The sequence below is a fragment of the Aythya marila genome (genome assembly GCF_965140915.1).
Source record: "Aythya marila genome assembly, chromosome: 5".
In the NCBI taxonomy this organism is placed as follows: Eukaryota; Metazoa; Chordata; class Aves; order Anseriformes; family Anatidae; genus Aythya; species Aythya marila.
Genome location: NC_139046.1, coordinates 55,956,528 through 55,978,632, shown reverse-complemented (window position 1 = coordinate 55,978,632; position 22,105 = coordinate 55,956,528). Strand labels below are relative to the sequence as shown.

Sequence of the window (22,105 nt, the reverse complement as noted above, 5' to 3'; positions counted from 1 at the left end):
TCCGGAGGGGGCACGCAGGGCCCTAAGGCGGTCTCTGGGATCCCGGTGTGTGTTTGGGGGAGGCGGGGTGTGTTTAAAAAGGCCTTTGGACTGGATGCGAGGAGAAAGCCGGGGAAGAGCTGTCGTTTCCCGAGCCTTTTTTTCCAACAAACGCTCCCCAGGCATTGCAAACTCAAGTGTCCTGGTGGGAGGAGAGATAAACAGGGGGATAAGTCAGGCTAAGAAACCTCTTTGGACCAGAGAGACAAAGCAAGGACCTAGGAGGAAACACACCTGAGGGTGTCCTTGCTGTCCTCACCAGGTGTGATGAGCTGTGTGCCCTTAGAAGCAAAAGGAGAAAAACAAACAAACAAAAATACACATCAACACCCTGGGCTCTTTATACCAGATCTAAACTACAGTAAATATCACCAAATATGAAAGATGCTCCTTAGCAAGACTGCTGGGCCTGTGGCCAAACACTGCCTATGCTGTGGCATAAAAAGTCCCCACTGTTACAGATGGAGCGGCCTTGCCTGTACCCTCTGAGCTGATGGTGCAGGTGATTTGAGAGCCAGGCAAATCTTGTGAGCAGTAAGCTCCAGGCAGATGAGCTTCCCGGGAATAGATTTCAAAATAGCAATTACATATCCTCATTATTTAGTGCCACATACCTTCTGGGTGGTAAATACATCAGTGCAGTATTTATTTGCACAATGTGTTTCGTGTGGCTGGAGGGAGGGAGGTTCTAAGAGACAGAAATAATGCTCACGTGTTGCTGTGTCCCAACAGTGGGATACAGCACCTACCCGGCTTTCAGATGGGGAGCCCCATGCTGGTTTTCAAGTTTTCATCTTGTACTGGACCAGGATCCTCACCTTCTTCAGCGGGCACAAGCTGGCTGTGTGTCTGAACTAAAAAGGAAAAGAAAAACCTTTACTGTCTTGGGTAATGAGCAATTCCTTGCGAGGGGCACAGCGAAGCTTTCCACCAGCTATGCCAGACATACTGGTCCCCCTGGGTACTCGGTGTCCCTGCTGTGGTGTGCAAAGCACCTAGAAAAGTGCTGGTGCCTCGATATAACCCATGCAGGGAAAACCTTCGACACAAAGGTTGTCTAAGCAGACAGCAGTACATTCACAAAGATGAAATGCTGGCTAGTTGGATGGAAATAAGCATACACACAAGTATTAAATGACTGTTTAGAGACTGTCTCTCTCAGCATTTTGGCAGTTAAAAAGGCTAAGACGTCTGCAACTTATAGGAAATTAAATATTTTTGTTGGTAGTTATCATTCAACATCTTCAATAAAAAAGTCTTCACGTGCCAAAGCAGTGCTTTAACGCATGGAGCTCATTGGATGTGTTTCTTTATTTTAAGGCAACAGTGGTAGGTTTACTTGCTTTAAAATTAGTGCCCAGGTCCATTTTCCACCTTTCTTTCACATTCTTGCCTTACTTTTCTCCCATTTTTCTCTAAGGAACACACACATTCTTGGTTGTCTTGGCTGTCTTCCTGCTTTTTTTTTTTTTTTTTTTTTTTAATGAGTTTCTAATGTATACCCCTTTTATTTTTGTTACCATTTAGATCATGCTATTTGAAACTAGGAGGTTGAAAATTCTAAATGATTTTTAGGATTTAGTACATTGGATATCTGGCAGATAGTTGGGCATATTTCATATATATTGTTGAAAAAATTATTTAGTTATTTATTCCAGAATTGTCATGCCTCTCTATTAAGACAAAACAAACAAAACCCAGAGAATTCCACATGTGCAGATATTTTATAAATGTTGTAAGAGTATGTACCTCTTTCCCCGTGTCAATCACCAATCTGCAAGTACTAGCACTTAGGAAAGGGCATCCTGCTCATGCAGAATGTAGATTGTAGCTCCAGAAGCCATGGTTTTTGATGTGCTGACTCTGTGCTGTTGGCCGTACCACCTATTTCATTAACACTATGTTTCTCAAGTATTTTTTCTTCTTTGTTGTCTTTTATAACCAGTGTTGTCTTTTATAACCCTATTAAATGCATACTGGCTGATAAAAAACATTTTATATTTTGTATGCTTATAATTAATCTTGTAAATGTTCTTATTTTTACATAGTAACAGAAGTATTTTAGATCAAAACCAAGAATGGCAAATTTTTCAAGCCAGAAGGGGAATGTTTTGAGATATTATAAGCATAATAAGGAGGGTGTGAGAACTGAAATGGTCATAAGCCTCATTCTGTAACAGGAACACTCCAAGGTGTTTGCAAGACCGGGTCTCTATTTTTATAAGGAGTGTTACATAATATCTAAGTGGAAAAGTATCCTATCCAGTGGAAATAAAAACAAACTGCCTTCAAGATTACATAATAAGTCAGCAAAATATGACTCATTAGTGTTGTGCTTTTATTTGCTGAGTATCTATAAAACAAAGATTTTTAAAAGAAGTGTGTCAGAAGTACTATGCAGTGAAAATCTGGAGCTTATTTATTTTGCAGTACATTTACGTGTCTTTTTCTCGTCACAATATCATTTTACAGAATCCTGTAGTACAAGATTAGTTTACTTACCCCTTTGGGTTTTACTCTGCCTCTATCATTCATATGGGGAGCTATGATGCGGGGGGTAACGCTGTTGGTTTCCATATGACTACTAGGCTATGCAGTAAGTTAGTGCCAAATAAATTTAAGGTTGGCAGCAATTAGGAGGTAATGGGTATTGCAAAACATAGTCACAGGCTAATGTGCAAACAGCATAAGAAGCAGAATGTCCTTAGAAAGCAAACCCCAATTTTTGCCCAGTGAATATGTTACCCTGACACAACAGTAAAAGCCTAAAACTAGACCTGTGTTCCCAGCTGAGTGAGACCTACCGACTTTAACAATGGCTTTGTGGTCCTGTCAGCTTCAGCTCTGCACATGTGCTGAGAAGATGCAAGGAGCAACTCAGAGCAGGCCTGAGACGTCACGGGAAGTCTTCAGGAGCAGGAAGGCCATGGTAGAAAAGCCCCAGAAGGGGCAAGCAGCAGCAGGAGCCCGGGACATGTGCAGGAGGACGCAGGCAGCAGCAGCAGCCCAAGGGTATTGGTGCTCAAGCATTAACTCTCTCACAAGCGCCTCTATGTGGCAGGGCAGGCTGAAGTGGAGCTTAGAAACATAGAAGAACTTGCATTAAATTCAGTAAGATTATGTAAGTAAGTAAATACCACTCAGCCTGCACATGGCTGTGGAACCAGACACAACAGAAAGGTCATGAGGGTAGGAGCTATAAATCAATATATATGTAGCACAGGGGGATGCCTGCCTGGCCTTTTGAAATCCCTAATTGCCACAAAAATAAAAACGTCAGAAACAAAAACTGGCCCTGGTCACAAATTAGCTTCTAGAGTAAATGAGCAGAGGGTGAACTGCAGTTCATTCTTGATTCACGTGGGCAGGTTTATCCCCCTGCACTCATATTTATGCACAGAAAGAGCGTGGAGTGACTAGGCCATGAAATCATGACCATAGGGAGAAAACTGCATCTCAGATTCTTACGGGGAAGACAAAGCTTTTCTTAGAAGGTTAGGTCAGACTGGACAAGGACAGGTTAGCACCTAGAGAGCTATGAGGGTGGGAGAGTGCCTGTGAGTTGCAGAGGTGAGGGACCAGGACGGTAGTCACACAGGAGAGAAGCGAAGAGCTGCAGCCAGGTCTTGCTTTGGGGACAGAAGTGTCTCCTCTGGAAGTTATTTGTACTGTTACCTACTTCGCTGGTTCACTCCTCATGATGTAGCCCGTTCTGAGGTGCCTGGCATCGCCATGGACAGGAAAAGCACATTCACTCTGATTCTAATTCAGAAAAATATGAAAAACAGAAAAGCAGTCCTTTGACTCTAATGAAATCCTGAACAGAGTCCACAGGACAAACAAAGATAGTTGACATCTTGTTTATTCACTGAGATCTACCTAGGGTTACTCTTAAATTAGAGGCTATACAGGGTATTATGTAAAATTCCAAACCTAAGTGTCCTCACTTCTGTGTTGTCCCAATTACCAATGAGTTCATACTTTGTTGTGCTTGTTAGAATCAGGAGTTAAAAAGCTTTGCAAATACTTTGTAAGGACGTACCAAAGTAGAAAAATAATTTGCAGGTTATTTAAAATATTCATTCATATTACTGTGAATTTTAATACAAATCACTGTTAAATCACATTAAATTAGAAACAAAGTCATATTCATAAAAAAAAGGACAAAGCCTGTTGTTAAAAGTTGGTTGTTTTGGAATAACACAAGAGCGGTCAACAAAGAAAGTGTATGGGGAGGATTTCTTTCTTTATCATTACCCAGGTAAAGGCACACTAGGATAAATTTAAGTCAAATAGCTGAGAACCTAAGACCAAAGGCTTATTCATGGGCCACTGAAGTAACTCCCTTGGACCTAACTCTAAACTGAAAATCCTGGTCACATTATTTTTGAGAAGAAATGGTAAGTAGATAGGAGGAAAAAAAAAATATTTTGCAATTTGGACAATCTGTATATAGCAAAGCCTCTACTATTTACAGTAAAAATAATTTATGTTGGTAACTGCTTTTGCAGTGAAATGTTTGCAGCATGGAAAAAGTGTGGAAAATGTGATGCGAACACATAGCTTTTTCGGTCATCCTGCACTTGCTGATTATCTGGCACTGGATAGTGAATCGCCCCCTAAGCCAACCTTCTCCAGGGACGACTTCTTTCCCCAAAGAAAGTTCAGAAATGAACAATTGCTGTTTCATAGAGAGTTTCTAAGTATTCAGAAGAGGTATTCACGCAGCCTAAGCAAGGCTGTCATCTGAGAAAATACGATACGTTTGGCATCGTCTTTTCTTATGAAAGAATATGAATGGTATGTTGGAGACGGTCAGCGATACCTCCCCAAGGTAAGGCAGTTCTTGAGGACGAATGACTCCACAAGCCATGAATGACTCTTTCCAAGCCACATCATTAAAAATGTAATGATTATGGAGACCATATGTTTTTCTTGTTACAGAATTAGTCATTAAATTGTGCCTTTTCCAGTTGTAAACTGATCTTGTAGGCAGGATGACAACTTTATGAAGAAAATAAAATAATCACAGAGTTATAGTCTTTTTTTTATATATGTATTCTAGTAAAAGCTTTTTTTTTAAGAATATATAGTTGGGTTAGTATTTTTGCCAGTTTCATATACTTCAGCAATGAAATATGGACCCACAAATTGTTCAATTTTTGGCTAGTGGCTAGCCAAAAAGCGAAGTAATAGGATATAAATTTCCCAATTGGCTGTAAGCACAAATACATCATAGCAGAAAGAAGAATGCCAGACAGATTTTAAACATACAGGACTATTTCAGGAATATTGTCTGACAATTACATTTCAGCCAATGACACCGAAAACTCCTTTATCAATAGCAAATGTGATATCTGATAAGCACAAGCAAGAAGCTGTTGAAGTAACACGAAGCCCATCTAAAGCAGTAACTACACAACAGCAACAGGCTCACCTAACGTGATTTCTCCACAAACTAAAACTTTCCAAGGCAAGATCATAACCACAGTTGATGCTGTGTCTGTAGATCACCATGTTGTTTTTTTTGCCTGAAACAAGTATGTTTTTTGCTTCTGAGGTACACACCTGTGCACATGACAACATATAAGAGCAACAGTTTCACTGCAGACGATTCATCATCAAATTTGGCACACACAGGATCTTTGCAAGGCTTACCATGTTTCTGAAAGCTTCCTTTGACTTCTCTTTTTCTCAGAACGGTGCTGGGTAGGTCAACCTGTGAAACTTTGGAAATTTCAATTTAGAAAGCCACAGTTCATACCACCACCCCACATTCCTAGCCACCAAGTTGTCACAGGTGTTGTTGCTTTCAAATGCTGCCATTTGCAAGCACAGCCCTTCCTTTCCCAAAGTTTTATTAGTGCTCATGTGAGACAGCAGTTTGCTCCACAGTTACACTTTGAACATCTTCATCTCATCGCATGTATTGGTAGACATGAGACTACCTACAGCAGAGCACTGACTGCAGAAGTAAGCTACCAGGAGAGAGGAGTAAAGTCTTGTCTCTTGATGACTCACTTTAACTCTTAATGCATTAAATCACTGGCCAAATGTCAAATAAAACTGAAGTACTAAGTAAGCCCTCTATTACTGTTACCTTCTGCTCCATTTACATTAATTGATTGATTTATTTTTTTTTCAGTAAACATTGTAATCTGCTCTTCAATGCCATCAACTCTTCAATAAATTGAAGAAGTGGCACCTATTTTGAAAAATCTCCTGAGCATCACAAAAAGGACAGAGTCAGCTTAACTTTAGTTCCACCCTCTGGCATTAAAAAATAAATAAATAAAAGAAAAAAGAGAGTCCAATCCTGATGCTATATTTAAACACAATAGGAGGAGCTATTGGGTCAAAATAGCTGCTACAATTGTTCTTGTAAGGCTCTCCACTTAAAAATATTTAAAGTTCTCAATGATAAAAAGACCTTGACTATTTGAAATTGGTTGTATAAAACCAAAAGATCTTCATCTCTTCTAATTAAACAAGTTTTTTCAGATTAAAAAAAAAAAAAAAAAAAAAAAAAAAAGAATAAGAAGAAAAGCTAAGATGACAAAAAGGATTACAATATAGTTTTCATAGATTTTAGGATCCCTTTTGAATTTAAACATCTGGATATGACTGAACACCCAATTCATGCAGGCACTTTGCAGCATAGTTTATCAGACCGCAGCTTTATAAAGGCCACTTACTTGTATCGGCTCTGACTCAAAACTGATACATTTTTAATGGATTGTTACTGACATTTGCTGAGACCAGCCAAAACCATGCAAACCAAATCGAAATGGATTTAAATACCCTTAAAGTTTTGTACTGACTTCTTAAAATCCACGTAGAATGGACACTTTTTATTAAGCATGCAAATTTCCACGTAGCCCAGACTTAGATTTACACATTTTCTTTTCAAAGAAGAAGGTTTAAAGCCTTTTACAAATTCTAGAGCAGCACTCTGATTTTAATTTCAATTTTTCTGAAATGAAAATTGACAGAAATATTTACCAACATGCTCATATTTATCATATGAAACATTATCATGGATTTTAAGAACCATAGTTTTGCTTCATTAGATGACAACGTACGGAGCCACCAAGCTGAATGAGCTATTCTGTAAATCTCCATGTTAAGTCATGCTATCTTCTGCTTTGAAAGTAACCACTCTGCAAATATTTACCCTCTTGGTATGCTGCATACCATGGGAAGGCTTGAGATCAACTAAAAGATCACTGCTGCACGTACAAAGCCAAGCTGCCTGAAGCATATTCAAGAAACTGTGTTTTACACTACTGCTACTACTTTTCTATTAGGATTTGAATTCTATTGTGGCTAAAAATACCAGCATGGTTTGCCACTATAGTTTCTTTACTGACGCTTACAATTCACATTATAAGCAGTGCCTCAGAAAGTGAATAAGCATAGAGTAACACTCCCACTTTCTCTTGCAAGGATTTGGCTTGGGCAGGGTTTTAAGAAGAATCTGGGCATGAATGGAACTGCATGACATCTTTGGCACGTTCTTCTGAAAGGATAGAGAGAGTGGAGAGACTATGTGAATGAAACCCTTGGGAACTTTTAGAGCTTTTCTTCTATGTACAGTCATTGGCCCATCCCTCAAATGCTGTATGCTTCGCTGTGGAAGCACGCAAACTAGACTCAGTGACTTATATGACTTTTTTCACTTTCGTGTTTCTACATCTGACCCTAGTGGCAAGGAATGAATTATTTCAGAGCTAGAATCTGTCACGTATCCCTTGAAAGTAACACTTGAAAATCACACCACGTAGTTCCACTGAACTCAGTCAATACAAGGCTTCTATTTTTACACAGGACCAACAGGCATATCTTCAAAGAAACCAAGAATCTAAAGGTGCAAACTGACATCTTAAAGTGTCCTGCTAGGAGCTAAAGCTCAGTGCCTTTAGGAAAGATGGATGCATGGATGGTCCACAAGTACTCTACGCACATACCTTTGTCAAGTGTTCCCTGATGCTTTCAGCGCTCTGGTCCCAGGTGACTTCTGTTGACCCATTACACTTCTGAGTAACTTACCCAGCTGGATGGTCTGCAGATCAAAGTATAACTACATGGGGTTAACAAGATCAGACCTCAAATGCTCATAAAACAGCTCCGTTTCCAGTGCTACGAGGTTGTTGGTTTCATACATTGGTTTCTTAAAAAGGCTTACAAAATCCAAAAAGAGCCCAACGCACTCTTCCATATCATTCATTTAATGAGAGCTGCTTACCTTGAGTCTGTAAATTTTTATTTGTTTTTACTAAAAGGCAAGTTATTTAATTTGGCAGGATCTACACAGTCACAAATTTTTGCTGAAAGACATACTACAACTGCGTATTTTAAATCAAGAGAGTCTCGGGCAGAACAGTAAAAGAAAAGTGTGCCTTAGTATGGTTTTCAAACGTTTATTAAAAGAACGCATGAACTTTTTCATCCAAACAGCGATTCTGCCTGCAGTATCCGTAACAATATTACCCCAAGTTGCTGATTACATAGTGATGAGCCTAAAAACCCAAACAATCCTCCCCCCTCCTTCCCACTGGGCACTTTTGCTATTGTCCAGGAGCAAAAATAGTTTTATTAATAGCTTAGCTAGCAAAAGTACAAGGGCACCAATGGGAAATGTCACTATGTTGGAACAGACACCAACTTTTTGTCTGCTTCAGAAACACGCTCTAAGAAACCCTGCTTTTCAATTTTGGATCTGAAACTGCAATCGCCGCTAGAGCTCCTTCTTACTATAAAAATCTGTATCAGCATTCTCAGGATCTGACATAAGCCTTTTTGGCTGGCTCTTTGGGGTTACGATAGCTCAGTCACAGATAAGCAAGACCATAAAGAGTACAAATCCTGCTGGAATAGATCCCGTCTCTCACAACGCAAATGGAAATCACAGCTTCAAGTTACGTAGTAGAACAACATTTTACATGAGTAGAGTACATGCCGTTACAAAAGTTTAAGAAAGTTAACAGAGGGTTCACCCTGAACGAGGGGGTAACAACGAAGCAACCCATGCTTCTGCTCCGCACGAGGCTGGCGAGGACCACGGTGGGCGACGAGGCCAGGCGTCAAGGTGTGCACCGTGGTGAGCACGGGGGGCTCGTGGGCAACCTCCGCGGCAGTTTATCATCGATATGCAGACGTTAGCTTCGCCGTACCTCCGCCCCCGGGTTTGACAGAGTTTGGGAAGCCCTGTGCAATAAATAGGCGTTTCCAGAGCTCACCCTCGGCCCCCGGGGCTCAGGCGCGGAGATAGTCGTTCTTGAGGCGGCTGAGGCGGGCGCCGTGGCTGCGCACGGTGAGGGCGAGCAGGTCGTGCTTGTCGCGCAGCCCGCTGGAGATGTCGCGGGTCTCGCGGAGCAGGGCACGGGCGTGCAGCAGCAGCCCCAGGAAGCTGTCGCCCAGGCGAGCCTCCTCCCGACCTCCCTGCTCCTGGCCCTGCCGAAACTTGCCCTCCAGCTCGCTCAGCGAGCGGTCCGAGCTGGAGTAGGCGTCGCTGATCTGCGCGGACTCGCGGCGCAGGTAGGTGCTGTAGCTCTCCTCGCCGTCCAGGTCGTAGGAGATGCTCTTGCCGATGCCCTCCAGCACCCGGCCCGCGTCCTCCACCTGCCGGCCCAGCACCGTCAGCTCCTCCCGCAGGCTCAGCCCGCCGCCCGCCGCCGCCGCCCCTCCGCACCGCCGCTGCTCGCTCACCCTGAAGAGCAGCTGGCAGCGCTCGGGGTCGTCGTTCTCCTCGTAGTCCCCGTCGGGGACGAAGTAGTGGTGCAGCGTGCCGTTGGACATCTCGGGGTACAGCGGGCCCTCGAAGTACCCCCGGCACAGGCTGCACAGGCAGCCGAGCCACAGCAGGCGCAGCGCCCGCATCGCTGCCCGCAGCCTCAGGGCCGGCCGGCGCCGCGCTGCCCCCGCCCCATGGGCGCCCTCCGGGACAGGCCGGGACGCGGGGGCCGAGCCGAGCCGGGCCGGGCCGGGCCGGGCCGAGGAGGGCGGGCGGCGGTGCGGAGCCTGGCGGCGCTCTGGTGTCGGGTTTCAGCGCGCCGCCCTTAAAAGCCGGGCAGAGCACGGCGAGAGCGGCCCCCGCCCGCCCCCGGCCCCGGGCATCGCCCCCCTGGCTCGTCCCGTCCCCGCTTGAACAGGGAAAAAAAAACAAAACGGGTTTGGGGGTGAGGGCAGCGCGCTGAGCCCTGGCGAGGTGGGAGGGTGAATGCAGCGAGGGCAGGCGCCCCGCTCGGCTCTGCAGCAGGGGGGAAACCCGCACGCCGAAATGCTGCGGCTCCAGCGCTCCTCTGCGGTGAACCCAACGCTGTGCGGGAATCCAGCAGCCGGGTTACGGCGGGGCTGAGCGCTGCGCATAGCACGGATAAAGCTGCCTTTCTCGTTTCTGAATCGTCAAGGTGAGACCAGGAAAGGAAGCGGGCTGTAAAGTCAGCAGGTCCTTGCACATCCTCTTTCATGGGAACAGGCGCCAGCCAGCAGAGATTACACCAAATCCTGCGGCCGGCCCCAGTTAAAACTCCCGCTGCAGTTCATGAAAGCTTTGCACGCAGAAATATGTATGCCATCTCCTTAATATAAATGTTTAACCAGCATCCAGTGCTGATGATCCCTACCTTCTGCTCCTTGGAATAATTGATGCTTAGGATTAACTTTACTGGGAAACAGGTCTGCCTCTTCTGTCGTGTCTCTGCATTCTTCACTGTTAGGCTGGACACTGTAGGTTGGAGCCTTGCAGGGCCCTCGGGGCTGTGGCTGTAGCAGCTGTTATGCTGCCACTACTTCAGACACCTACATTTCAAACCCCTTCCCTCCCCTTGGCTTCACTCTGCAAGCACAAGCTGTTGGGCTGCCTTCTTCAGGGCAAAGACGAGGCAAGGTTTTGATTATTCCATGCAAACTGGAAGGGTTTCACCCTAAATTAACTGGTAGCTGACAAACTAAGACACTGGTCAGAAAGCACCAGGCTTGTTTCTCTTTAGACCATAGACCTAACCAAACCCTCTTACATCTTTGCTGAATGGCCTTATGGCAGGGCTCAGACCAGAGGGCTCTGGCTTTATTTTATCAGAAAGGGGTGGTGTAGGAGGCCTCTTACTCCAGGACTGCAAGTCCTGGTTGCTTTTCTCAAGTAGACGGCTGCACTTTCCTGCAACCTAGAGATGAATGAGACTTACAACCCATCATCTCAGTATTTCTATGTGTCTGGCATTGGTGACTCTGCCAATTCTGTTTTCAAGTGCCTCTGCTACCGATTGCGATGTCAGTATGGGTTCCTGAGAGCTCAAGCAATGGGCTTAAGGACACAGACAGGGCCTTTAAGGTAGGACACAGCATACTGAAGGTGAGTCCTCACAGTGAGCGTGGCCCTGAATATTTAATGATAACCTACCATGTCAGTGTTCCCAAGTATTGACTTTAGAGCCTACTGAAGCACTTTAGACAAACGCAGAACATCTTACAACTAACAAACTGAGAAACAACAGAAAAGAATAAAACAATCAGTCAGCCAACCAACCAAAAACCTAGCCCAGGACAGTGAGGGTAAAAGCTGGACTCTTCACCTATGGACTGCTCTGAGTAGTCCTTCCAAGCCCTGGAGTCCATTAAAGCTGCATACGTATACACCTCAAGGTGTGCGGTGTTTGCAAAGTCTGGGCAACTTTTTTTGCACAGCTGAAAACCCAAGCCAGACAAGCTATCCAAACAGAAACATGCCACACATTTGGAAACATTTTAAATTTGTAATTAAGCTCAGAAAACACTCATATAAATAGGTTGGATTAGGCTAAGCTTTTGTGCTTCAGCTTTCTATAAAAGGTTTAAAGCTTATTCAACGGAGCTTGCTTGGCATTTGTGCTTGGTCTCTGTTTGCCAACAGGGAGACCTTCAAACAATTTTATTCCCAGGGTGCTCTTGTTTCACCTAATATTTTATTTGGTTCCCAATTCTTTGCCAGCTGTAGTATTTTATCTACATAAATTTCCACCCGAGCTGGTGTTACTGCCAGTTGACTGGTTTGGCTGAACTTGAGCTGTGGTGGACTCCACTTTTGAGGTCTCTTCGTGGAAGCACCACACTGTAAATCTCTTAGCTATAGCTTTGTCAGCATGGTTATGCTTTCACCAGTTCCACAGTAGGTGAAAAACTCAGCCTTAGTAAATAATTTTTTTCCCCTCTCTTCATATGTTAAGAAACTAAGAGGTGTTTGTTGCTCCCTGCTGCAGCTGCCAGCTCCTGGCCATTACTGTTTTCAATCCAAAACGCATTATCCAAGTTTGTTTAAGTTTTATACCAAAGTAGTCTCTCCCTAAGTAACCCACCTGGAATGTCTGCTGCTGAAGGAAGTCTACAATATGGGATCTGCAGCTTTGGTGACTCAGTGGGCAAGCCATTCATAAAGGTTGGAACTTGATGAAAGACACGCAACAGCCTGAGCTATGGCAGTACTTATACACATCAGGATTACAGTGCAACAGAATCCTGCGTTTTAACTGAGGATGTAGGTAAACATCAAACAAGGGAGAAGATGTAGACTCATGCTAACAGAACAATATTTTGTAAGAGTAGCCACTATCACTCCAAAATCACATTTAAAAGAGAATAGCCTTGGGAATGTATCAAGATAATCTGAATGCTTTTGAACTATCCATGAAACTATGGGCATACAAATGAAAATCAGATTTTTTTTTTTTTTGAAAGAAAGATAATGAAAGTAACATTTACCTTTAAGCACCAAGACCTGAGTTGAAGGGTCAGATATTTTCATCGTAGTTACTCTCATCAGCAACGCTACAGCAATGGCTGAAATAACAACATAAAAATCAGCGTCAGTGCAGAGTTTTTTAAAAACAGTTCTGCCTTTATCTGTGAAGTGCAAGGACAGAAGGGAATTCCTCTGGAATACAAGAAATGCAGGGTGGAGAGAACCAGGAGAGAGAGGACAGTTTTATGCTGAATGTTGCATTTTCTGCTAGGAACCCATAGGGGTAGTTCTGTGAGATCAGAGATCTGGGGAGTTTTGGGGATGCCTCCAAGAAACAGATGTTCTTTGCGGCACACTTGCGTGAAGGCCTTCACTGAAATCCTAGCATTGTCAGAAGTCCCGCTGATTTCACTATGACAGTATTTTACCCTATGTGTCTGTTCAAGCAATTTTACATAAATTCCTATTCACAAAACAAAAAGAAAGTACTGAAAACAAAAATAAAGAAGGATACTGATACTGCCTTTTTACAAATACTTGGCATTATATTCTCTGCTATGGTAAAGCCATCATTTTTCCAGTGGACAGCATTAGTTTTATAATAATGTGAGGAACAGCAGAGTTTATTCTGCTGAAAAAGTTCTTCCTCTTTTGCAACAGCACCAAAATCGGCCTCCAATTTTGTCCAGAAATGGCCAGTGAACTGGTCACAAATATGTAGCTCAGTGCTGGATTTCAGGCAACACTTGCATAATCTTCTCTGCAAGCAGTGCTTTATCTTCAGTTCTTGGCTCACATATGCTTGCTATTTCTGTTGCAGATCATGGTAAACTTTGCAGCATCAGAATATTTCGGATGTAAGCGGTCAGTAATTTAGGGAACAGATATATGTTATATGGTCCTAAAGGCCCCACAGGCTTTAGGGTATAAATGCTGTTTGCTGACTACTGCCTTCTGTTTTTCTGCTGTGAACTGTTATATAGTTTTTTATAAAAAGATACCTTGTTTAAACAGGAGACCAACAAGTATGTGAGTGTAATTTCTAATTGTAGGGTGTAGTACCAAATGCTCAAATGCCATCAAGTTAGGTGTGCAATAATAGCTTATATATTTACCCCCACTAATCACGTTCTTCATCAGTTACTGCTACTGTTATTCTGTTATTGGATGTGTGATTACATACATACTTTTTTTTTTTTTTTTTTTTTTTTATGGGTCACAAAGTTACTGGAAAAATTTAATGAGGCACATTGCTAACTTTTCAGAATGGAACATGCAAATAAAGTATGGGTGGCGTTTGGATGACTGAGATGCTAATAGGAATATCAAGAAAACTGAATTCAGGGGTGGCAGATTTGCACTGTCACGTGTCAAAGTTACAAAAGGCAAAAGGAAGAATAGGCTTTATACTTAGATATTGTATCTACATATTAAATGTACAGAACAATATTATTCTGACTCATTCTTTGTAATAATTTTCAGCAGTTTGCCAATATCCAGCTGTTACAAAGCTACATAGTAATAGTTTTAACATGAATAATGCCCCATTCAAAGTTTAATAAATTGCCTTCTATATATATACTTTGCTGAAGTAAAGAATTTTTTTTGGCTTATTAATAGTTTGCTGGTTTATATCCCTTAAATGCACTAGCAACTTTAATAGTTCCTCACAAAAGGGAATGTTGAAAAGATTGCCAGGCCGAGCAAACGCTGGACAACTTAAACACGTGACTAGAAATACTGGCTTTTCCCATTTGGCTCTACAACAACTACAGCAGTCACCGCTGTTTCATTCTGTGCTTTCAGGTTTATCATTATCAGTTGAAGGGTATCAGTTAGGGATACGTGCAAGAATAATGCCAGTTTTTCATAGGAGTATTCGGAACATTGCCATAAGAGTATAACTAGAGATCTTGTAGAAAAGATTAATTTGTAAAAGACATTTAATATTCACTCATTCAGTATAAATTTGGAATACAGCACAAAGTAGGAATGAATATGCTGAAGCATAAGCTGTGCCAAATGTTCCAGTACCAGAATGCTGTCTGTGCCTACACTGAAATGTGGAGTTTCTCAGAAAGGTAAGCTTAATTTAGAGTTGGAACACCTGAACAAGAGATTTCTCATGTACAGACTTGTAAAGAAAACAACTCTTTTGCTACCTTATGCTTAAGCTGACAGATTCTGATAACCTTCTGTTTCTTCACAGATTTCAGGATCAAACCAGAGCTGTGACTGGGCACAGTCCTCCAAGTCCTCCAGCCCTTCTTGGATAAGCAATACAGAAAATTGAATTTAAAAAAAAAAACATGAGTGCTTACAGGCAGCATCAGTAAACGCAGCTGAATGTAAATACAGCTAATAAAAAGTGTGTGCCAGGCTGATTGTCTCAGAAGAATACGCAGTTAGTACTGGATCTACCTCAACTTTAGGCAGCACCAAAATGAGTTCAACCTTGGCAGAAAAATGCAAAGAAAAACATTTTAACACAGCCTGTCTCTGTAGTGGCTGCTGTTTATATAAATATGATTTGGCTAAAGCAGAAAACTGGGGATATGCTTAGGTTATTTTTGAAAAGAAAAGATGTGTGCTTCCTGGGAAGGGAGAGGATTAAAAGAGAGAAGAGGAGCAAACGTTTACTGGTATTATACTAGTGCTGCTGTTGAAAGTCCTCCAGCCCCATAAGGGATACCTCTACTATTTCTTCACTAAGGTTCCTGAAGTGGAAATAATAACACTTCCTCAGTGGAAATGAAAACACTTTAAAAGCATCACCACTGGCCAGCACATGGAGAAGTTTTCCCATTACTGTAAATGTGGTTTGTCACAGAGTCAGCATATCATACTGTTAAAATGCTGATTCGATTTTCAGTCCTTTCTATGTTATTTTTAACGCTGTGTGTGAAAGTGAAAAGGCTGTGTGTGAAAATATATATTTTGCAAATGTTACAGAAACATTGTTCACTGATTTGTCATGATAACATTCTCCATGTCTCTAAACTGTCAGAAGGAAAATTAGGCTCATTTTAGGATTTAAAAAAAAAAATACTCTTCTCTTTCATTTTCTCCTTACCTCATAAAACAGAAAAAAAATAAAACCTAGCATGTTCTGCTCTGGCAGGGTTGGAAAAGAATGTGAATAAAAACTTTGGAAGAAATCTTAGAGAGTCCAGTGGGGAAATGCTGATGTAATTTCAAATGAGATTAATCCATTGATACAGTTGCTGAGGATTTGCAGCCCTGTGATCAAATACATTAATTTGATGTAGGATCTTGAAAACATCTAAGTTTTCAGAAAGCTGATTTTCACAAGTCCTATTTTCTAGGTCAGTTCCCTGATTATTTAAGCAGATTTCACACTATATAATTTCCAGTTTTGCCACCTTTATGAGGATGGCATTTTCTGATATACACACACAATCTGATCTATTAAGGTCAGGGATGAATTTCTAAACAGAAGTTAGTTCCTGACAAATTTTATACTGATTAGTCATTAAATTTCCTCTTCTCACCAATCCTTTAAAGTCCGTGGTGGTGACTTTAGAGCGTGAGCCTACATAATCAGCCTAACCAATTGCATGAAGTTTAATAAAACGTTTCTCTGCAATAGTTTAATTTTTCTATGCTCTGCTGCACTACAGACTGAAACATTCATGATAGTATCTTTTGTACAGATAAAGTAAAAGATGGAAAGTGATTAAAAAAAAAAAATCATAGGACTTAACTGGTTAATCTCCTCTCCCATGCTCTTCCCAGTGTGGCAAATAAAAAATAAAACAAAACATGCTTCCATAGTAAAGTTCACTTGTATTCCCAGATCTGGTTTTTAGAAGTTGGAAAACATCCATTTTGTATCCTAGCACATTCACTCAGATTTTTCTTTAGGTGTTTTTAACAGTGTATTAAATTTAAAACTAGACTCACTTTGTATTTGAGCAGCCTAAGAACAAGCATATGGTTTCAATTGAAATATACCAAAATCTCCTTGTTAAAAAAATCATTCCCTTTAAGAAACGTTCTTATAAAATTCTACTTGAAGAAGCAGGTGAAGGGATACTATTTACGGCCAGCTCTATATTTATTTTTGTGCAGTCATGGTTGACTGTTCCACAGGTTTTTAATGACTTTGTGCACACAGAGCACTCATTCAGCAGTCCTAACACTGCGTTATTCTCTTATGCCTGAGGTTTGCACAGAATATTGATAGGGAATTTCTGCCTCCTACTGCAATTTATGACTTTCATGTACAGTGGCATGACTTAGGACCTCACATTCGAGATGACTTGCTTCTGGCTTTGTGAGCCCTTCTATGCGTGATGCAGAACGCGCCCTGATAAACCTTACCCCAGCACTGTCGTTTATGAAGACCCACCTCAAACCAAAACACACAGGCAGCTCTGCAGGAATGCATGCGCCTGCTTCCACATTTATGGTCAAGAAGCCAAGACATATGATTGGCTTTAATGGAAAGAAGTTGGATTGAATAAAGTCTGTGGGTTAATTTAGGTTTAGGAAATATTACGTCTCTTCCCACTTGGTTGCCTTGGATGAGAAAACCCTGGGCCCGCTGCAGGCATCAGAGCCTCTGCTTGAACACCACATTCAGTCACGCAAATCAGTCCCTTATGGAGCTTTAGCCCCACTGAAGTTAACGGAATTAAAGTTTGTGAAAATGACGCTTGAATGACTTTGCACGAGAACGCAACTGAGAACTTTGCTGAACTGAAACCTCTCAACACAGGAAGGGATGGGCCTTGCTGCCAATGCCACCACTGTCTACAGGAGCAGGTAATCGCTGGGTGCACCCCTAGGGGGGAGCGGTGCGAGCTGAAGAGCTACGTGTGCCAGCTGCACTGCCTCCCACCTCGGGTGGGGTGAGCCAGGATGGGGCAGCAGGTTTATGGTCCCAGAGCCTGTGGCAGGAAACGAACCTGCTTTTTCCTGGGGACTGTTTTGCTGAGAGAGCAGTTCTAGAGCTGTGGAAGACTTGGAAGGATTTCCTCCAGGATTAGACAGATGATGCCTGAGCTGAATGTGCTGAAGGGTCTCAGCATCCAAACACACCCAAGTGCAAAATGGAGCAGCTTCTCACTAGTAACAGAACAAATGTCTTTGTTTCACAGTGCACGGCTTTAGAGGTGTTTAAAAAGCTTTGCGAAGCCTTAAGAAGGTTCTACCAAACCAAAACAATGCTATGATGGCTGTTTGAAATGAAAATTCAGAGGGTACATTAGGAGAATGAAAAGTACCTGGAAAGTAGGGCAGGAAAACCCATCCTCTACAAGAGTAACCCTCACGCAGAACACCTCTGCAGGTTGAAGGGCTGCAACATGCTCTGTTTGCTCTGGGCTAGCAGCGTTTGGAGCAGAGGGAGCGTGTCAATGCATGGTTCCCTCTCTTTCCCCTCCCACGTGCAATGGAAGTAGCGGTCTACAGAATTAACTTTCCAGCAGTAAATCTGCAGGTGGCAGCACAACGGCTGAACAGAGAGGAACAGCAAGAGTGTGTGGCCTCTTTCACCATATTTTCCAAACAGCTTGCGGCAGACACATCCAGAAGCACAAACATTGCTTTCAAAAAGGCAATGTGTATTCCCCTTTCTGGCTCCCCAGTTGTATGTTATGATATACCAGCTATAACCCTCAGGTAAATCCTGGCCCCTGGCACCGTGCCATCCATTTTTTGGGGGAGGTGGGATTTCAACCTTGGTTTCAAAATGGCTAAATCACTAATTCTCTACTTACTGTGCCTTTTTAAAATACATTTTGCAGGTTATGTTCCTGTAGTAGTATGTCACTGAACTTCGGTTCACTCCCTTTTTGTAGAAGGTTGGCCTATGAGATGACAGCAAGGGATGACCGATCATCTGTTTTCTTAACCTCTTACATTTATACGTAAATTTGATGAAGGGGTAGTTTACCACAAATAAAAATGCTTGGAATAGCAGCAAAGATTTCTTTGGATAATGAAACCATACAGGTTTTCCTGTTTTCTACTTATTCTCACACTTACCTCACAAAGCTCCTTTTGCAGAATACAGTTCTGCGATGTGCTTGGCCTTTGTTGCACCAGGAATATCTGCTTTCAGAGGCACTGCGGGGTTGGCTCTTGTCTCAGGTACAGTTCTTATGATTTGTCATTCCTCCTGCAAATTAGAGGCATTGCCATTACATGTACTTACATGCTGTTATGTATTTAACTTCAAAGAACTACATTTTGATCACATTCTCCTGTTGCTGAGAAATATTTTAAAAAACACAACACATTATACAAATGAACTGAGTTGAAACTACAAAGTATTAGGCAAAGCGAACAGTACTTTCTGAAAAATCATGGAAGTAGACTGTAATCTTTTGGTTACTTTTAAAACTGAAGAATTTGAACTAACAAGGAGATCTGATTACCGAGATGGATGCACTCACTGAAGCATACTTAGAAATATATTAAAAATAGCCAAGCTTTCTTTGTAGTTGTACTCCTTGTAGAACTATGAGCTGCAAACTCAAGCTTGTATTGCGATGTTTTCTGACATTCTTGAAAATGTATACACAGGATTTTCAAGAGTGTTAAAGTGAACAATGAGCCTTATACTGCAGCTTTCAGGAAAACGTGCAGGTTATAAATGGTAGCTAAGACCACTAGTTCTGTGGAAGTTATTTAAAACTTATTATTTGCACTTCAGAAAATCTCTGTCTTATTCCTTTAGTCAACTTTTTTTTTTTTTTTTCCTTAAAGGGATCAGTTTAGTCTTAAGTCATTGTTGAAAATGGGAGCACACCTCTGAGCATGGTAGCTGGACATTTGCTGCTGTTGCTTCTACTACATAGACAAAAAAGAATCAGGAGTCCAAAGCTGCTTCAGCATAAATGGATAAAATACCTACCTCAATAAGTAAGATACTCAGATATTGAGAATGGTATTTTCTAAAAATATTTTCTCTAACTTGCTGAAGATGATGAGAACTTTACCTGTATCTTCAATTGGACAGAGTCAAAAAGGAATTTGAAAATATTTTGCTTTATATTGTAACTGGCTTGCTTGCACTTGGCTTACTTGCAAATTGCTTCTTGCAGACAGTAGCCTTTTCTCTCTCTCTTTTTTTTTTTTTTTTTTGGTTTGACAGCCATATGGGAATCAACACAGTGAATAATAGAGGAATCATTACTTGTTTCTGGAAACATAAATTTCCAGAAATGCTACGCATTTCCAGATATGAGTAATAATTCCTAGATTGTTCATTGTGTTAATTCCAGATGATTTACAACAAATAATTTGTTATCACTCAAATTGTGGCTTACATAATGCTTCCTAGCAGTTCTCTTTGACCACCAGCTATTTGGCAGTAATTGTTGATACGTGATGGTTAGTCCTGGGACAGAGTTATTGCATAAGAAATAGCATCACAGCAGAGAATACTTCTGGAGCAGATTTTCGGACGAGTCCTTTCTGCTGAGGTGTGTGAAAGTGTTGGCATTTACAAGAGTTTCTGGTTATCAAATGTTCAAAGAATTATCTCAATGATTTGATGAAGAACAGCTAGGTGATTAAAATTATATTGCCTAATGCAAACAAAATACTTGATCACCTTATGCATACAACTGTAATGATAAAAAATGTAAATCTGGTCTAATTTGAGACTAAACTGTGTGCTCTGAAGCCCTGTTTGTTATTCTGGTGCGCTCCTGCTAAAATTTCCATTTTCATCTCTTCATCAAATATAGAAACCTGTTACTGTAAGTAACTGCACATATAGTCAGTTATGTACAGTAATGCAAGAGCAATCCCCTCCAGACATCCTAACTTTTCCAGGTTACTTCACTGGTTACCAAATAGCTCTTTCGTCCAGATGTTACAGCAGTAAAGATGTTGGAAGAGGAATGCACTAGCAAATGAAAATGTGTCTCATCTTCTCTGGAATGGCACAGAATATTCTCTTTCATCATATTCCCTTTGTCTATCTGAAGCAGAAGGGCTTGTGGGTGTAGTATGACTGTATGAAGAAAACCACATCCCACGTGTTGAAGCTAATATATAACAGTTAATAAACAGAATACACTAATACTTTGAATATGCATAACAGTTCTGACACAAGAAAATGGGACTTGAAGAACTCAGAATAATGATCTATCTGATGTACCTCTAGAATCATCCAAACCATAGCAGATCTCAGTGGATTCCCCAAGGTCACACTTCTGGGCACTACCCTCAGCATCAGCAGCTGTGGGAAGTGTGACAGACTGAACAAGCACAGCAAATACACTTCCAGTCCTACCTCCTCTCCTGACTTGGACCAGATGTTGACAGGAGGCTCCACTGCCAAATCCAAGGCTCTGGATCTTGCAGGTGACTCTTTGGAGTGGATGCACACCAGAGTTTGAGAGGGATTTGAAAGCAGGCTTTTCTTCACTCACAGTCGTAAGCACCAAAGCATTTGAGAGCAGCCAGCATGCGTTTCACTGTAACAAAACCCAAAACAAGAGGTCATCAGTAGTCACCACCTGTAAATCAGTTGCAACCGTGAAAAACAGCACTAGACTGCTGGGCCTCTAAAAAAGAGGGCAGCAGAGAAGTATGACAGGCAACATGTGAATGGAGTTGTGCATTGTGCCTCGCCCAGACAAGCAAATGCATCTGCAGTGCCTGTTTAGGAAGAAATGCTTTGGGCAGCATGCTGGTTTGAGAGGAACGTATAGTATTTCTGCATGGTGAGAATAGTGGTAATATATATATATATATATATATTTTAAGGAATCTACAGGATTCCTTAAAAGAATGATTTTCTGCAAAAGAATGGGCAGTGTCCATCAAAAAGAATAGAAATATGTAAGGCTATATCTTGGCCATGTTGAAACCAAAGAGATAACATGAAGTGACTTTGGACACCCCAGTATTTCATCTGTGCACACTGCTGTGGGAGAAGATCCTTTCAGGTATATCTCAGTGGCTCCCAGACTGACACGAGGTCAGGACATGTTCCCAGCCCTTCTAAATGCTGTCATCACTTCCTTCCATGTGTTTATGTATTTTTTGTGCCTGGCTAAAATAGTGTTAGTTCCTACATACTCCGAGGTGAGGGAGCCCATTCTGACATGATAATTCCTATAGATTCATAAGGAGAAAAAATGGACCTGCTTTTCCTTCTGTGCCCAGGGACAAATGAAGGCTGAAGATCACATTCCTGTGTGTATTTAGCTGCGTCCTACCAAACTTGGCAGTGCTAGATGTATTCAGAAAGCAAAGCATATGCTGAGCCCTCACAAGACAAGGGTGTAAGGCAGCAGATGTTTTCTCTACGATCATCCCCACCAGCAGGTCACCCAGGTGAGGCAGCGAGTTTCAGACACCATGGGC

At 41.9% G+C, this 22,105-nt stretch overlaps 1 protein-coding gene and 1 long non-coding RNA gene across 3 annotated transcripts; both read right to left on the bottom strand.

The window, feature by feature from the left end:
* Positions 1–8,321: 8,321 nt before the first annotated feature.
* On the bottom strand, positions 8,322–10,169 carry FIBIN (fin bud initiation factor homolog). 2 transcript variants are annotated; one of them, XM_082760752.1, is made up of 2 exons: positions 9,748–10,169; positions 8,322–9,660 (listed from the first exon to the last, which is right to left on the bottom strand). In XM_082760752.1, exons 1-2 carry the CDS (start codon positions 9,916–9,918, stop codon positions 9,295–9,297), a joined length of 537 nt encoding a protein of 178 aa, XP_082616878.1. In that variant the 5' UTR covers positions 9,919–10,169; the 3' UTR covers positions 8,322–9,294. The 2 variants fall into 2 exon arrangements, with proteins under 2 accessions (XP_082616878.1, XP_082616877.1); XM_082760751.1 differs by having other exon boundaries at positions 8,322–10,163.
* Positions 10,170–12,786: 2,617 nt separating this feature from the next.
* On the bottom strand, positions 12,787–21,171 carry LOC309878360. The gene is made up of 3 exons (XR_014317524.1): positions 21,027–21,171; positions 18,767–18,899; positions 12,787–12,852 (listed from the first exon to the last, which is right to left on the bottom strand). It is a non-coding gene; the product is annotated as an uncharacterized lncRNA (long non-coding RNA).
* Between the last annotated feature and the right edge of the window lie 934 nt (positions 21,172–22,105).

Coding starts and splice junctions, on each gene's coding strand:
- FIBIN (XM_082760751.1), bottom strand. CDS start 9,918: ATGCGGGCGCTGCGCCTGCTGTGGCTCGGCTGCCTGTGCAGCCTGTGC.